This window comes from Centroberyx gerrardi, chromosome 1 (genome assembly GCF_048128805.1).
Source record: "Centroberyx gerrardi isolate f3 chromosome 1, fCenGer3.hap1.cur.20231027, whole genome shotgun sequence".
Classification (NCBI taxonomy): Eukaryota; Metazoa; Chordata; class Actinopteri; order Beryciformes; family Berycidae; genus Centroberyx; species Centroberyx gerrardi.
In genome coordinates, this window is record NC_135997.1 from 16,903,102 (window position 1) to 16,921,570 (window position 18,469).

Sequence of the window (18,469 nt, forward strand, 5' to 3'; positions counted from 1 at the left end):
ATGTAAGTACTCAATATATTTCAGATACAGAAATTTGGTATACTGAAAAAAGAAACCTATAGATTCTCAGTTAGGTTGAGCACTCAGACAGGGCGAGCATGTTCCTGATGCCCTCTTCATGAAACAGTTTAACATCCTGGTGTTTTCAGCGCACTGAAATTAAATTTTAAAAAAAATTACTAATCCATTGTTAGCATACTGAAAAAAACAGTGAGCAGGCACTACATAGTCTCTGTAATTCAGGCATAAACTGGAACGTCACAAAAAGGATCATATGGAAAATTAGATGTATTTATTCGGTTCTGTTTTAAACATTTTAAACAGTCACCTGATGTGCCAAAACAGTCCGCTACACCTGCTGATGAGTAGGCTGTTTGCACACTGTATGAAGAGTGTAAAATAAATAGGCAATCCTCACAGTAAGTACTTTCAATAATCCATATTGCATTATGCAGTGCATAAAATTATCAACACGCTACATGAGAATTTGAACATACTATATTGAAAACATAATGAAGCTGAAACAGACACATGGGCAGCATCACACTGTTGATTTTTGATTAGCATTTTGCCTAAGGCCACACAAGCAGACCCAGAAAACCACAACCTCCCATTAAACCAATTTCAAATTTAGTATACTAAAAGCCTACTCAGCAGCAGGTACTGCACAACACAGTTGAGAGGTACATTATTATTCCTGTAGGGCACTGAAGCAACTGAACCCAATACTGACTGGATGACAACTCAGTAAGCCAGTTTATCAACCCACCATTCAAGTTCCTTAGCTGAGAGTCTGGGATACCAACTATGCCTTCACAGTGCACCATGCAAATGGCCATTTCCTCTCTAAGAATGCTTGTCCTTGGAGTGAAAATCCTCTTTGATGGGCCCTGATTGCAAGGTCCAAAGCTTGCTGCCCACAGGGCTGAGGTCGCGCTGGATTCCCCAGCGCTGGCCTTCAAGGATTAGTCTTCCTCTGAGGAGAGCTGGGCTCCATCATCGTGAACCTCTCTGTAGGCAGCCATGGGGCCGCCGTCAGGAGTGTAGGTCCCCATAGAGATCCTCAGCCCCTCAGACAGTTTCTGGGCTGCCAGCTTGGCATGCAACTCCTGAAATTAAACACAACACAGAGAGAGAAAGCTGACATGAAAAGGTTTGTAAACACAGAGACCGAGCACATTATTATTATGAAGCACAGCCATGCTACTGAACCCTTAATGAAAGTAAAACTGGTAATAAGCTGTACAGATGCCTCTGCTCCATATTCATTATTTTTGATGTGAACAGATACAGTGCCTATAAAGGTTAAAGAGCAGAGCATTGGCTTTAATTTGAAGGCTTTTATAGCCATAGTGGAAACTCTGACTATTGGAGGGACCCAACATGTGGTCTTCCACCTATGGACTGGTGTCACAAAAACATCATGAACATCAAAACCTCTGCTTTTAAAATTCACATTTCTTGACCTTTCAACACAAAATCTTTAACAATCCGATATGGACTTTTAACAATGGAATACACACTTGGTGCATTTATTTAATTGATGCAAAAGTGATTTCATTAGATGTTCAAGTTCATTGCATATTGACACCAAAAAACACTATTGGCAGATACATTTGTAATTGACAAATATATTCCCCAATTATTGAGAATTATTGTCTAGGTCTACCAGAGATTAACATTTATGTCTACAACTGGAATAATTTGCACAGCTCTGTGTGTAGTATCCAAAATTACCTTTTTCCCTCAGCTGCAAACGGCTGTTAATCAAAAAAATTCAGTCAAGAAATAATTCCAAGATTCCAGGAATAATTCCAATAATGCCAAGAATAATGTTTACTGGCCAAAATAATTAATATATATTTTTCACAGAAATATGTCACCCTACCCAATTTCAAAGCTATTTTGCACATAGAATCAGGTGTTTTGTAATTCATCGTAGCTGTATATAAAAGAGGCATTCAAATGACCCTTATTGATTTATCCGGCAAAAACAAATTTTACCGGCATTTGGTGGTTTGTGGGTGTTAATTTCGGACCCTGTCTGTGTGTGCCATGCGTGTGTGTGTGTGTGTTTATGCATGTGTAAAGCTGAACCTCTACAGCAGAGAAAGCCAATCAACAGCAACACTAACCTGCTGTTTCTTTGTTTGTTCCCTAAGGAGGGCGCCCGACTCTTCCAGAGACAGAAGCTGGGCTGGGCTATGCTGGAGGGGAGGGAGTTTGGCTGCAGTGATGTCATCCAGGTGCTTCCTGTCCCGCTCCTTCCTGGCTAGTGTGGAGAGCGGTGATGCACCTCCAGGAGACTGGCTGGGTGACAGGGATCCTGATGGAGAGCTGTCACTTCTGGGTGGCAGCCTGGAAACAGAGATGCTACGTGAGAAGATTTCAGTTCCCATCAACCGAATGATCAGCAGTATGCAAACAGCAGAACCATCACTGCATCAATGACATGGCATGTTAATGAATGACATCTACATAATTTGAATCATGTTTTTCTTTATCGTAAATAGTCCACACAAGCAATCTTTATCAAACCCATCCTACTCACTGATTTAGTTTGAATTTTTGTTTCCTGGTGGCTGAAATCTTCTCTGTTTTTTCCAGGACCTCTATGTAGTGAGGCTTTTTTGGTGTCTGCTTTCCAAGAAAGAAATTGTCTGTTGCAGTGCTGTTTGATGGGTCTTTGGCCTCTCGACTGAAACCAGTACTAGCGGTTTCAGACAGTCTGACCCTTTCCAAGGCCTCCGCAAGGTCGCTCTCTTTTGTCTCGTCAGAGTTCAGAGAGGCCCCAGCAGAAACCGTCTCCATGGTTTCACCAGCAGCCGCTCTGGAGACAAACTGGCCTTGTTGCTTGTTGTTTTGCACATGAGCTGAGACAGGTGAGGTCTCCTTCTCTTGGACCATATCGACTGCAGCAGCATCTCCTTTCCTATTTTGGTGCGAGGTTCCCGGTGTGTCGTGGACTGCAGGTTGTCGTGAAGTGAAAGCCTGCTGGTACTTGGACTGTAACTCGCTCCTGGCACAAGACAGCATGCTTTGTCTTCTCTCTTCTTCATCGTGGTGTGCGATAGCGAGGCGAACTGTCTTTGCAAAATCTAATATCTTTTTCCCTTTGTCTGGAAGACTCTGTAAGAACCTCCTGCAAATAACACATAATCTTGTTATTTCACATTACAAAGTAATATTCAAAGCAATCTAGGTATTCAAGATATTGTGGCTTACACATTGTCATTACAATTCACAGTATATATTTGCCACATGTGGTACAGGGCTGTAGGCAAATTAATTTGAGAGAATAAGACAACTGTCACAGGTGTGTTCATGTTGTCTGAAGTGTAATGAAAAACAGGCGGATGAGGACCTATATAAAGATCCAGAGGACTCAAGATAAGGTTTATGTGAGTATTTTTGTGAGTCAAAATAACAGCATGTTCAATAACAGCTGTTTTAGTCAATATACAGAAAATTCCTCTAACATTCACCAAACATGTTAGACGTGTCATTATGCTTTTTACAATACCGCTTTTGTTGATCAGATCAACGGACAACCAGCTTTTGTGTTCATTTGTAGATGCTGTAGCATCTGTCAGTTGGTAAACTGACAGATGACAGAAATCTGAAAATCTCTATAAGACACGCAACTTCAGACATTTGGTGGAGGAATGACAGACATGCTCAAAGTTATAAACAGTGCTTGCTTTCAGGAAATAACATGTTTGTGTGCTGTAGCCCCAAATAAGACAATATAATAACATAAACAGAAACAGGCGAGTCTCACTTGTTAGCTTACTTATTCTATTGTGAAAATGTGACTTTTATATTTCTGTGCCAGAGACCTGTCACTGTTTCAATTCCTTGGCCGCCGTTGATAGAGGTTGATAAAAGTCATAATGCCCTTTTAAAGAAACATGTTCTGAAAGAACAATGCCTATCCAGTCATTTTCCATTTTCCATTACAGGCCTCTCAAGCAAATTTTACTGGCTGATGTGATCACTGTAATGTAATAATCAAATGGACAAAAACATCTCCCATCCTCATAGTGGGGATGACTGTAAAAAGGCAGAATGACTTTCTACTTGTCTACTTTGTTAAGTGCTCACATGTCTGATGTTGACTATCAATGTGGAGGCATCAATGCCACTTTTTCCAATACACACATATGCAGAGTAGATATCAGATACATTGCCTTCGTTGAAAAGTACAGACTTAAATCAATTGTTTGGGATCATATGACAAAAATTGTATCATGTGTTTTTTCTATCAGTTCATCATTTTAAGACAGTTGGACAAGATATTTCTCCATGAACACCGATGGAAATTCAGGCAGCTAAAAAGAAAGTCCTCTAGAGAGAAGCATGTTGGACTTATTATCTGGTAATAGCAGCAAACCCACACCTTTTACTGGTCATGTATTGTTGATGTCTGATTTTTGAATAGAATTTTAGATTTTGCACTGCTTTAGCCTGTTTTTGAATGAGATACATCAAGCTTCCTCACATACAGTAATTTTCCAGTAATGCCAATAAACTGACAAGTGAGAACTGTTGGTTCCTGTTGACCAGTATGGGGCTACAACACCCAAATACACTTTTCTGGAACTTTAGACTATAGGGTTGAGCATGTCAATCATTATGTAGTGCATTGACAAAAAAAATCACCATGTTAAGACAATATTAATAGTTACTTATAGCCTAGATATCTTTCCAGAAATCTAACTGCTGTTTGTCCAGTATAAACCAAACCATTTGCTCAGTTAATCCGGGGTTAGTTTTGTAATACACCTAATGGTCATGGTAGGGTGATGGGGGCTAGATGCTGATTCCATTTATATCTTACCACGTTACAGATGACTACTAACTTGAGAGGGGCTGAGAATCAACACTTAAAAATTAGCAGCAATAACGGGGAGGTGGGGCAGAAATAACGCGCTTGGATATGGGTTTCTCCCCGACAATGTGGACGACACATGGTGATTAGAGCAGTAATACATAGGTAATACATTACTCTGATGGGCAACATTGCCAAGAAGTTGCGTTAACATTAGTTGCTTAACGTTAAATCACAATTCAACAGACCTCATTACAATTACGGTATTCAAATTTTGCAGTATAACGTTACCGAGGTTACCGTGATTATCAGTAACGTCTCTTCTGTCCATACACGCACATGTAACAGTGCTTGTTTATCGTTACAACATTTTCAAAATCTATGACAGCCATTTTGGGTGTACTGAAGGAAGTTCTTCTGCTCCTTGTGGTACACCAGGAAGTGCCACATCCTGACATTTCTGAACTTACTTGTTGGATAATATCTTTTCCTGTCGCTGAAGTATTTCAGTGAGCTCTTCTTTACTCTTGCATCTCAGGTCGCCCACTTGTCCCTGGCGCTCTGTCCACGGCGAGGACATAACGGTTAGCTAACGACAGCTATTAGCTACAGCCATTTAACTAAACAGGACAGCCCGAAACATAAGCTAAGCTTTTTTAATCAGCATAAAAAACACTGGTTATAAGTTAACTGACTCATAAATACCGTCAGTTAACTGACTCTTTAGAGTAGAGAGCTTAACAACAAACCTACGAAAGTGCCAGGTTCACTAAACAGCCAACAACAGTTCAAAGAAGTAGAATTCTTCTTCTATTGCGGAAACAGGCATGAGAGGTGAAGCTCTACCGCCACCTAACGTACAGGACAGTACAGTACACTAGCAGACTGTACTTTATTATAACGAATAATATTGCTTGCTGTACATTTGAAGTTCTATCCTTATAATCCTGTATTCTGCTCTATCTTTATCCCCATTCCACCCATTCATTAAATCTATTACACTGCACATTCATTCAGATCTTACTGTCAATATCTGAAGACCTTCTCTTACAACTTAGTGAAATAAACAAATCTCCCCACAGCATCTATACCCATCTCTTGCCTCATTGGTATTCTCTGTATCCCCACTGCACAGTTTATAACTATTGAAATAAAAACAATAACTATTGCTTTATTTGGATAGGCACGTGTTCAGTATCAGAAACAAGGTTAATGGCAAGGTACATTTACCAAGACGCTGCTAGGAGTTTGCCTGGTGAGTAAGTTTACATGACTGAAATGCAATAAAATATACACAGCCATGCAGATGTGTATATACTATATGTGGTATGCAGTTGCTTAAAAAGTATCCACTTAGCCTACTTGACTTTTTGCACATTTTGTTATCTCACAAAATAATTTCTAAATGTATTTATTTGGAGTTTTTTGTATGAGCTCTGTGCTCACACTAGAAATTCATTACAAAACATGAAATTCAAAGAACAGAAATGGAAGGAATGCAAACCAGTTGTAAAAGACATATTTTCCCCAGTGTTAACAGGATCATACACAAGGATAAAAGAAATCTTTAGGTTGTGCCAACCAGTGTTAACAACAATAAAGTTGTCATATAGGCTCCATGCAAAGGTTATATGTATTGGTGGTCTCCAATGAAACAATCAAGATGGTTGGGTACATATATAGTCTTTATTTTCCAAATATACATTAGCCTCATGTCATTAGTCGCAATATGATATGTATCGTTCAGGAAAAGGCACATCATAAAGCTATTCCTTCTTTGAACATAGTTCTGGCAGTGCAGACATCAGCTGGACAATACTTGTGCCTGTGGCTCAGGAATGGCAGTCACTTCTATAAAGTCAATATTTCCAAAGTTATTTTGTGGTTTTGTTTTTTTTTTATCATTAGCATATAAATTTACTTTACAATTTACCCAGTTGCCATTTTAAAGAGAATAACAGATGAAGTCCCACCACCAATATGGGATATCAGATATTAGGTTGTTCACAAAGGCACAAAGCATATCAATAAATATTTTGTACATAATCTGACAATAACAAAATAATATTTCATTTCATTTGTACAGAGCAAATATAAAATGATAGGAAAATACACACATAAACCTTATAAACCTTCATACATGGTTTGAATGCTCATACCTCCATGAGCCACACAAGTAGGCTACATTCACTGTAAACAAAACAAATACAGTCCTTCAGTATATTATTTACAAAGCATTAGACTATTTACACCCTACATTATGCAACATTGTATTATCATTAATTAATAGTGCGCCATGTGCTAATGTAGGCTGAAAACCTCCTACATAAGATTTGGAACTGGAATCACATTTTCCACCATATGTGACAGAGATGTGATTTGTATGCGTGTGTCTAGACAGGAAACAATAGGAATTTGACTTTTCAAGACCAGATATGTGTCATGTGGTGATTTTTTTAATTCCAATTGGCAATGAAAATAAGACCAAAGAGAACTGAGTTTTCAGGAGTCATCTATCTTTATCTTTGCTGTCATTTCCATAAGTTTCATGAACGGTGTGTAGATTTTAGATGGACTTGATCTCGCTCGAGACGACGACGGGGACGGAGTGAATTCCTCCAGACTGGGGCGCGTGTCTGCGCTCGGCGCTACGACAGACCCGTCTGTGCTGGACTGGACTGGGCTCACGGGTTCAGATTCAGACGACTGTGGGCTTGTTAGTGTTCCTCTGGACGTCGGGGGGCTGGACTGCAGAAACCGGCTGTACTGAACAGGAGTGTACCTCAGTAAACTGGACTCCAGTCTGCTGGGAGGTGGGGTACCTGGTTTGAACGTCCTTGGTTGGGTTGGGGTTGTCAGGTAATGGGTTGGATGTTGCATGAGTTGAGATTGAGCTGGCTCAGACTGAACAGTAGGTTCGACATCATACCTTTGCACTTCACTTCTGTGGGCGCACAGTCAGACAGCAGAGTGAGAAGCAGCCTCAAGAGGGAGTGCCACACAACCAAAAGGTACTAAATGTGGTTTCATTAACATAGGGCTTTTTACCTGGGGAGCAGATCACAGCCTACTCCTATGTCCCTGGTGTGCAAAACCTCTCTTGGCCTATTCTGTGTGGACATAAAATACTTCAGCTTGTCTTCTAATTCATTATTCTAGGAGGGAAAAGGAAAACAGGAAACAACAGCGTCAGGTCAGATCCATGCAGAAGACTGAGGTCGCTTCAAGTATGAAAGTGAATTGATAGATATAGTGAAATGGCACAAAGAAATGACACGCATGCAGTCATCTATAGCCATAGATCACCACACCACACCACAATAATCACATAAGGCAAGCAGTGAAGCATCGTCATCGTCTTACCTCACACTCCACTATAGCAATTCTGTCCAGAAGCTCTGAGATGAACATATCCTTCTGCGCAACTTGAGCTCGAAGTGATTGAACCTTCACAAGTTCAACAAAAAAAAAAATTAATAGAAAGCAATGATTATGTGTTTACAGTCTGACCTTGTCTCTGGTCTGATCTTATAGGGACAGTTGGTAAAGATGAGCCAAAGAGGCTGTGAAAGATCAAAGTGATGAACTATTATTCAGTGCACAGAAAACAAAATTTCAGAAGCAACTGTTCAGAAAAACTGTTGATTTCTATTGTGTTTTTTGAAACATGGTTGTCATGATTATTGACACCTTTTGTTGCAAAGTCTTCCTATTAGCTTATTCTTTGCTAAAATTTCAATTTTCTTCAGTACAACACTTCATGTATAGCCCTGCTAGATCATGATAGATCATTACATGGAATATAAGCAATAACTGTGGTCTGCATGCAGGTATAGGTTTTGTGCAGCCAATAAATCCAAAGGACTAAGTGACCCTCATTCCAGTTGAGGAGCCTTTTGAGTTGGAATAGGTCAGGACTTATTTACAGTAATTCACTCAACCCTTTGTTGATTTAGGATCAGATTAGGCTTTTATGTGCACTAAAAGCATCCATACACGAGATGGCAAACAAACTTTAGGCCTCCCACAACTTCAACTCTCTGTATGTATCTAATCCCCACCCATTATCAAAACATCAGCTGGGAACAGGAGACTTAAAAGTGCATGACTGAGCTGTACCAACAGAAAAATAAATGCTCCTAACCTCCTCGATCATTCCTTTAACCTTCCTCTGCTGGCAGAACACCATGTCATTCAGGTGCTTGATTCTCTCACGGAGATCCACTGCTTCCCCTTCCAGCTGTTTAGACCTAAGGGAAGACCAGTAGTCAGTTCGCCCCATGTATAAACTAATTACACTGCTGTTTGCACTCTACTTCCACTGGAATCAAACAACTGCTTATGTTTGTGTATCTGGATATTAATTTTCTACCTCCTGGCCACAGTTGTATCAGTTATGTCTGTGAGCTCCATCAAGCGGAGACGTTGTTCACACTCCTGCAGTTTCTTTAGGAGTTGACTCTTTTCCTATGCAAAAAAAAAGAAAAAAGAAAATGTCTTTATTTTCTGCAAAAAGACATGCTGTATGAATTTTTGAATAGCTTTCCTCTTAAATGTTATAACTTGATGTTTTCCCCCATGTTACAACATAATTAGCACTACATAATAGTCAACTTGTAATTTAAAATTCAGCCTTTGCCTTACTTGTCCCATACAGTCCAGAAGACGCTCCACCTCACTGATCCTCTGGTCCCTCTCAGCAATCTGGGCCGCTGCAATCTTAGCATTCCTCTCCGCTTCCTCTAGCCGCCTTATATACTCATCAAGTTGGGCCTGGGTGAAGAGAAATACGGTTCGGTTAGGATATGGAATTGGTTTTGCAACTCAAATGATCAAGAATTTAGTTATTTATCTCCATTTCTGGTTGTCAGTTGCACAGGTTTTTACATTAGAGGGAAACTCACTGCATTATCATCTTTGTAAAATGTCTCAAAATGAAAATCTTTTGAGATATTTCATGTTTTTTATCAACCTATCTTGAGTAATCCTGACACATCTATAATCTAATAAGTCTTTATTTCTATTGGCATTTAATAAATATGCAATGTGCAGCAGCTAAGCGTCATGGATAAGGACTGAGGAATGTAGACCTGCAGGTTTTCAATCTCCTCCCTGTGTTTCCGGTGCTCCTCCAGCAGCCTCTCCTCATACTGCCTCTGCAGCCTGGTTGTGATCTCCTGCACCGCCTGGCTGCTGGCCTCCTGCGACGACTCCACCTGCACAATCCACAGCACAGCACAAAGTCTTACAGTGCCCAGCTGATTATCCCATATTGATGGTAGAAGAAGAAGATGCAGATGCAGCGGATACCTTATTGCAAAGAGATGATCTGTTACATTTATCAAATCTACTGGATGAAAATTATGCTTTATTCTATCATCCCTCATATCTCCCGTTTGTTTAAAATAAGTGTTATTCTTGCAGTCCTGGAAAGTGGCAGGTTTTTTTCTCATCACTTGGATGGAAGTGGAGATCAGTGTTCAGAACTTTCTGAGACTGTTCGGATAATCAAGAAAGTTAGAGAGTGAGATCAAATTTAACCTATAGTTTTAACCTAGAGGAGGCAGAGATGATGAAACTGATCAGACATAGTGAGAAGCTAATATTTATGTTAGGTCTTGAGGGCGTTAGTTTGAAGTTATGTAATATAAAAAAATCAGAGCTATGAGATGAGAAGCTATGTAAAGCTTTCTCCTCTTATTGTTTGTTCAATAAGTGTCATGCAGTCACAGCGTGCATCATAAATTCTCTGCTGGCTGCATCACAGCTTGTCCCTCTCTGCCTTCATGCACTCATCAAACACTGTTATGCAATCGGCCATTTTAGCACCCACTTGTCTTGGCAGCTGGTTCACCAGTATTAGAAACACATTATCTCGTCACTTGTGTCAGAGTAGGTGTGTGAGTGTGTGTGTGTGTGTGTGTGTGTGTGTGTGTGTGTGTGTGAGAGAGAGAGAGAGAGAGAGAGAGAGAGAGTGAGTTTCGGTTGTGTATGTGTACGTGAGAGTGAGTGTGTCTATATGTGTGTGTACAGGCGCTTGCGTTCATGTCCAGGATTACCTGTCGTTTCAAAGTTTGGTTTTCAGCTTGAGCAGCAGCCAACTGCCTCTCCCTCTCTTTCAGTTTTTCTTCTGTTTTCTCACAGGTGCTCCGCAATCTCTTCACCTCATCCCTCATGTCCACTCTGTTCTGACAGTTCTCCAGAAGGGATTTCTGCGAAGGAAACTACTTTTATTCATCACACCAAGCCACGCCGTAATGGCACACAGCTGTCATGAAGCAGGCCTTCTGAGTTCAGTGACATTGATTGGTTACCTGCAGGCCGATGTTAGCAGATATAAGGGAGCTGTTCATCTGATCAAAGCTGTCCATGGCTGCGGTCCGAATCTTCACTTCTGTCTCCAGACTCCGCCGATGTGAATTGGCAGTCTGCAGAAACACATGGCACACTGCATTTTCATATCTATTCACAGCTTACAATTCATGGATTAGAAGTGGATGAAGGAGTTCTGAGCAACTAGCACCCAGTCACATGGTACTGCGTATGTCATTACCCTGATTTCTTGTGACAGCTTCTGCATTGACTGCTGCATTCCTCCGAACTGTCCGTACATCCGCTCTCTGACCTTCTCCAGAGAATCTCGCACCTTTTGCGATACAGAGAACATACAAATAAATTATCTGTCTATTCATCCACAGAGCAGAGCAAATCCATACATGCGAGTCTTGCGCAGGTGAGTTGGTGCTAAGACACTGAGTACAACTGGCAGGTGAACCGAAGGCCCTGCTGCTCGTTTATCTCCACAATCAGCTTCAACGTCACTCGTCCCGTCAGTCTCCACTCACCTCCCTGATGTACCTCATCTCATCCTGAAGGTGATTGACCGACCACTCGCGCGCCATCACTTCCTGCTGTCTATCCGAGCTCGTCCTCTGCACCACACCATACACCTTGGGCCCATGGTGCTGCGGCGAGGTCTCTGGCACCCCATTGGTTATGGCTCCGAGGTGCTGAGGGAGACAGGATCGCCCAGGTCAGGTTTCTGTAGCCACCCTCCACTGGGGCTGTCTGACGCTGTCATTGTGTTTGTGTATTTGTGCGCCTGTGTGTGCACGTGCATGCATGCGCTTGCAGGTGTGCGTAGTGTATGTGTGTGAGTGTGTGGACTCGTGCACACACTTGCATATGTGCGCTTGCTGAGGTATTTCCAGCTCTGCTGCTGAGCACTCAAAACAGGAGGTTGGGAACTAGCAACTAAAAAAAAAGTGCAGGGTGCATTGAGGGTGTCATGTTTCTGCAACCTAGTACAGGAGCTGCTGCCGCTGTCTGCCTATTGTACCTCTCTCTACCAGGCACGCAATGAAAACAGATGCACACCAGCACAGGAGTAGTGTAGCACTTCAAACAAGGCAATAACAAAGTAAATGACAATAAAATCGATGTGTACAGATAAAATACAGTATTGTATTAATTTCTAGAAATATTTCAATGCTGTACCACAGGAAGCAAATATTTACTCTGGAAAGTAGGAAAGAACAATGAATTCCGGATATTTGTGATCTCTTATCTTACATATCATCTTATCTGTTTTCTGCATTGTCAAACAACTCAGAGAAAAAAATATTTCCTGACCCCTTTGTTATGACTGCACCTCTGAAGTTGCCTTCTATAAACTAAAAAGAGACAATAGAGACATGAAGCCTGTTATATTCATCTACAAGCATCTGTATATGTTGAATATCCAGTACTGTAAAAATGGCTGAATACATTATTAATGATAGCATGAAAGCGGATGCATGCACAGACAATGTGGTTTACCACAAATTCAGAAAAAACACCAGTGTAACACCTGCTAAAGCACGGCCAGTATCCTTCATTGTGTCATAGCTATCATTCATGCGGTGGATGCGGCTGTCTACCTGGTCAGGTGACTCCCTGCCAGCTGGCCTTTCTCTCTGGATCAGCCCATTTTTCTTCTTCCATGTCCCATTGACAACCTTGTCATCCTGTAGAGGAAAACAAATACTCAGGATTATTGTTGTGGATGATTTTCCTCATTCCAGGTCTAGGGGCTGCAAGGTTCAGATGAAAATGTTGATAACTGTTCTTTTGTGAAAACATTCCACAGTACTGGAAACTTATTAACAAAGTTTATGTGGCAACGACTTACTCTAGCCTCTCATTGTTTTCCCTTTATGCAGCAACATGCACAAACTGTTTCATCTCTTCTCCTCATCTCTCTTTGAACAACATCACAAATGCAAGCAAACAACATTCTGGCCAACTAGATTTGGATTTTGCCTTTAAATGTCTTCCTCAACATGGTAGTCTCAGTCCCCTTAAGTCACTCCATAGGTAACAACAGTCACTCAAGGTGGTTAGTTGGGTTCAACCATGTGTCCTACGTCAACAGGCACCAGTGGTGCAGGTGGCATTCATGCTATCGAGGACTTGGCTTCAAACCAATTTTAAAAGCAAAAATTAAACAAAGATAGATAGATAGATAGATAGATAGATAGATAGATAGATAGATAGATAGATAGATAGGTAGATAGATAGATAGATGTTAAAGTCAAGCCACTCAATGCAGAAAACATCTGAGATATCTTGCTAGCAGTCTTTAAAACAGGAGAGGAAAGATGTTCAAAGATAATTTCTGATGTCTTCTTTTGGAGGAGAATATAGCTTCTCCTCTAAATAAACATGAAGCTCAGCCAGGACCTCTTGCCTAGAGAAAGAGGCGTCAGCCCCCCATCCAGCAGAGATAAGAGTGAGGAGGAACTTGAACAATGACGCCAGTGTTGTCTCTTGGACAAAGCAGAGCTTCACATTTCTACACCACTTAATCTACAGAGGACATGCTGTTGAGAAATGGCGAGGGCCTTCTAATAGGCGGATGTGAATTCCAACAGATGGGAGGGAAGAATAGCCATCATTATGTTTTAACAACACTAGGCCTGCTGCTCCGAGAGCTCAATATAACAATGCTGTAGTCTATTCAACTTTGAATTTTATATCACCAATATTTGACTATGCTGGTAGACAATGTTTACCTGGTTTTGTAGCTGAAACTACAGCCATGTAATTTTGAGGAAGGAACTATGTGTGCAGCGCATACAGTTTTTTGTTTGTTTGGGATTTTTTTGCCCGGAGGAGCTTGACCTGCTCAGAGAGGTCACTGACTACTGGAATTATGTAATCATGTAAAAACAGAAAAAACACTCAAAGAGGCCACTAACATGTAATCTGTCAATGCAGTGTCAACATTTTACCACGTCATTTCTAGCTTTGCCACATGGTCTGACCTGACTGAAGGACTTGACTCCTAATCTTTGGGATTAGATCCTTATTTGCTTCCCTTAGGACACACACACGCGTGGAAGTTGTGTTTCAAAACAAAGACCCTCAGCCCATTGGACTGAATCACGCTTTGAAGAGACTTTCTTTTGACTGCAGCCATTGTAGTAATGAAATCCAATGCTGTAGGCATACAAACTTTTATATATGTAACAACTCTGTGTCTTGGCTCCCTGTATGTCTCATGGTGCGGATGCATTACATCTCATCTAGGCCATAGTCACTGGCAGGACTGTGTCCCACGATGTGTCAGGTTGCAAGACACGCCCTTTTTAATTTTATGGTGGATAACCACTTTTCCCATCGTCTTTACTGAAGCATAATATATCTCAGGCATGGGAAGTTGTGGTCATTTCCTTCCTCATACATTAATAACCCTGTCTTGCCTTTTTCCTGTTTCTTTTTCATCTTTCATTACAAAGTCCCAAACATTCAAAACTGTGCACATAATACGGGAGTGACCTATATTTTACATTCCACTAAAGATTACATCTGAGTTCAACCACTGAGCAGCTCCCACAGAAATTTGTCTAAGCACATTGGCTTAAAAAGGGCATGCATGCTCAGCAAAACCCCTCCCTGTATAAATAAAGGTCAAAAAAGCTGCCCTGGTGCTTTTGAATACTGACCAGGCATTTAAACAACAGAGTTACGAGTCACATCAGGTACAGCAGCAGGCGGCACCTGTAGTGTTTACACTGGGCCCTTTTAAATATTCTGTTTTCTATTTATCATAATCTCTACTTTTCCTCCAACCTGCTAACACCCTTTTCATGGAAATCTTGGCCTCTGAAGTTGATGGGCTGTAATAATTAATATCATACGCAATATATAATGGCCGTACTCCAGAGTGCTTGGTCTTGTTAGTGATGTCTGCAAGGAAGGCATGACTTGCACAGCTGGTTGGGGTGCAGACTGGCCCCACTGTCCTCACTGAACACACACTGCAGTGGTGTGTCATCAATAAGCACATCTGCTTCTCCACTGTATCTCCACTGCGTGTTAACTCTTGACCAGACTGTCTGTCATCCGTTCCAATAGTCATGGTCACACCCAACCAAAGGGAAGCGTATTCAAAGATTACAGCAAGCTGCTATCAGCTGCACTGTGATGTTTAGTGTGGGAGTGTGGTGATTAGCTGAACGCTGTGCACCATCATACCCCAGGCCAAGGTACACAGAAGATACACCACTATGCTCCTCTCCCCTTCCTGCATATCCATGTAAAACGTCCTGAAACCTCCCCAAGTATCACACACAGTTCCCACACACTGTCAACCACTGACATCACCCTCCAGACCACACATCCTTAACACAAATAAAGGCAGAGGCAGAGCCACCTATAGCAAACACCAATGTAGCCTGCAGCGTGTGCTCAGAATCATAATTCACAGGGTTACATTGCGTAGTAACAGACTAGAATAACATACTGTGCATAATTACTGGACTTAAGAAAGCAAATTTAGTTGTTGTGAGTTAGTTTTATGGTTTGTGTAGTTGCCAATATTTGCGCTATATTGTTTCAAGACTATTAAAAAAAGTAAGGCTGTCATGTGTCGTGCCAAGGTGAAATAAGAAAAGGAGATGCCAAACGTAATGTCTGTTCAGCAAACTTATTCTACAGTAATACTTTCTCTTGCATGGGATAGATTTACAATGCAAAGTCAGAGTAGCGCTTTGAAGAAAACGTGAAACAGCTGTGTGTGTGTTATTATATGCACACACCCTCCATTGTTATGATTGCATAACTGGTCCAGATGACAAAATACACATAAATCTCAGTGGTTCCACCATTTTTCTGTCTACCTATCTGTACTGTATAGAGAGTTAATGTTGTTTTTATCAGTGCCGGACCAAAACCATTATCCCACATCACACTTGATCGCCATGTGTGGTTGTTGATTTGAAAACTTGAGAGAGACACACAACTTGAGCTGGTTTGTTGACTCTAACTGAGTTGAACTTGAGGACATGTGGTTTAAATTTAACTCTATCCACTGAAATTTAACCTATCTAAGTGGGGCAGTCAAAGAGGCCGGAGCATAACATGATGCTTCATTGTAGAATTTCAATGAGGAAGATATAAGACTTACTGTGTCCGCGTTTGTATTTTTTGGCTCTTTTTTCCCATTCTCTCCAGCATGTAGAGTCAGGCGGAGACGTCTGATTCTCCTCTGAGAAATAAGAACAGACACAAGGCACATTTTATTCTCCATGCATTATATTATCATCAGAAAAGATTAAAGCGTTTGTACTGAAACTCACTGATACTCAAGCAGTGAAAAGTTCATGGTGGACAAATCTAACAGACCTCAACAGTCCACTACCATAGGTTTATTTACAGACAATGACAACAGCAGCAGACTGCAAACAAAGTTTATGTAAATGCTCTGAAACTGAACTAGCGATTCACATGTCCTGTATAATGGATGCTTTGTTCAGTAGTATCTGAAACTAAGTTGCCACCAAGCAAAAAAATTCTACTATTCTAGTGCAATATTTTGAATGTTCTTATTTTTAAGGCATGTTGTTAGAACAGACTGTATTTTCTTAGTGCAGTGGTTAGATTAAATGCTCAGTTTATGTTGATTTATTTCAATAGCAAGCTATGGGGATAACTGTAAATGCCAGTTTAGTCCAGTTTAGTCCTGTTTTATCACTGAGAACTGTTTAAATAAACATGACAGCCCTGCCTCCCGCGTACTCAGCTCTCATTACATGGTCTTGCAAATGAACACATTCTATGGCAAACATGACATTTCAGAAGATCAGTGAACAGAGGATGATTAGCTGGGATGTGCACATGCTGTGGAAATTTATCTAAACACATGCAGATAATACAGAAGTGGCCACAGCAACAGGGGACAAACAGAAGAGAGAGAAAAAAAACACTGGACTATGTGCAGAAAACACTGAGAGAGAGAGAGAGAGAGAGAGAGAGAGAGAGAGAGAGAGAGAGAGAGAGAGAGAGAGAGAGAGGGAGAGAGAGATAGAGAAAGAGAAAGAGATAGAGAGAAGGGGGGGGGGGGGGTCGGGGGGGGGACTGCTCCCTGGGACTTCGTACCTGGGACTCTGGAGAGTCTTCTGTGGTGGTGGTGCTGACTGTTCCCGCCGAACCGTAGCGAAGCATGTCTCCCCTTGTGTCCACTCCTCGGTTCTCTTCCTCTCCCTCTCTGGCCCTCCCACCCTTCCTCTCTCTCTCTCTCTTTCCTGAGTTCTGCTCAAACTCACAGAGCGACCATCTGCCCCCCTTTGCCCCGGCCAGGGAAGAGGAGGGAAATTCCACTTGTGTCGGTCCGGCGGTGGGAGTCCACACCAGGCCTGATATTCCCCCTCTGTCTGTGAAGGTGCAATCCAGTTCCTGCAGCAACAGAGACCTAACTATGTCATTGTCCAAGTCCAGCCAGACTGCTGCTAAATCCACCTGGCTGTCAGGCTTGTCAGTCAGTCGCTCAGCAACCACACTGCCTCTCTGTCTCTCTCTCTCTCTGTCTCTCTCTCTCTGTCTCTCTCACAGCCTGCCTTCCCATCAGACCTGTCGGGCCACATTTCACCTGCTCTGTGCCTCTCACTTGCCCTCAGAGCAAGGCTTTCACAGGGCGGGTCCTCTGACTTGGGCTGGGACAGGTGGAGCACTTCTTATCTGCAGGACTGGCTAATAGGAGGAGCTGCTACTCACAACGACAACACTTTAACACTTGCTTAATCCACAACACGGGGGTTTTGACTATATCTGTCTGTCATGGGTGTATATATACAAAGCCTTTTTAAGGGAAGATTTAAGGGAAAATTATCTATAACAGCATTTCTTTTCTGTATCACATAATATCAATATAATATTTACTGTGTTCGTGAACAATATAAACATAAATAAACATTTTAAAATTCATGTTTAGCTGCTACATGCTCTCTGTTCTTGTATCAACAGCTTGGTCAACCAATTTGAGAGTGAAAATGTCTTTCCAATGACTGTCTATTCCAATGAAATAAGTATAAATAAAGTCAGAAGCAGGACCAAGGTAGGGGAAAAGTAGTAAACGTGGTGCTTTACTTTAATAAATCCCACCTGTACAGTGACTCAATAGCAAGGTTAGGCCAAGCATCTGTTGGTTCTGTACCCGATGAATTATTTATAGTGTTGATAGTGGAGGGGAGTGAAAGGGAAGACAGCAAGGCAAAACATTATTTGTTAATGTTTTTATTACCTACTGCCGCATATGTCTTCCCAAACCAGCTTGGTTTTACATAATTTTAATGGGATTTGTTGAATTTGTCCTCATCT

The 18,469-nt window shown here is 41.4% G+C and overlaps 2 protein-coding genes across 5 annotated transcripts; both read right to left on the reverse strand.

The window, feature by feature from the left end:
* Positions 1-270: 270 nt before the first annotated feature.
* On the reverse strand, positions 271-5,579 carry polr2m (RNA polymerase II subunit M). Of its 2 annotated transcripts, none has more exons than XM_078283397.1 (4): positions 5,302-5,579; positions 2,552-3,142; positions 2,136-2,373; positions 271-1,109 (listed from the first exon to the last, which is right to left on the reverse strand). In XM_078283397.1, exons 1-4 carry the CDS (start codon positions 5,409-5,411, stop codon positions 966-968), a joined length of 1,083 nt encoding a protein of 360 aa, XP_078139523.1. In that variant the 5' UTR covers positions 5,412-5,579; the 3' UTR covers positions 271-965. The 2 variants fall into 2 exon arrangements, with proteins under 2 accessions (XP_078139523.1, XP_078139525.1); XM_078283399.1 differs by having other exon boundaries at positions 2,136-2,358; positions 5,302-5,578.
* A 919-nt stretch (positions 5,580-6,498) lies between these two features.
* myzap (myocardial zonula adherens protein) lies at positions 6,499-17,735 on the reverse strand. Of its 3 annotated transcripts, none has more exons than XM_078283392.1 (14): positions 17,252-17,735; positions 16,281-16,361; positions 12,751-12,837; positions 11,677-11,841; positions 11,385-11,477; positions 11,146-11,259; positions 10,891-11,043; positions 9,922-10,047; positions 9,476-9,604; positions 9,204-9,298; positions 8,976-9,081; positions 8,195-8,278; positions 7,880-7,986; positions 6,499-7,775 (listed from the first exon to the last, which is right to left on the reverse strand). In XM_078283392.1, exons 1-14 carry the CDS (start codon positions 17,315-17,317, stop codon positions 7,334-7,336), a joined length of 1,848 nt encoding a protein of 615 aa, XP_078139518.1. In that variant the 5' UTR covers positions 17,318-17,735; the 3' UTR covers positions 6,499-7,333. The 3 variants fall into 3 exon arrangements, with proteins under 3 accessions (XP_078139518.1, XP_078139520.1, XP_078139514.1); XM_078283394.1 differs by having other exon boundaries at positions 7,880-7,941; positions 10,891-11,055; XM_078283388.1 differs by having other exon boundaries at positions 10,891-11,055.
* Positions 17,736-18,469: the final 734 nt, after the last annotated feature.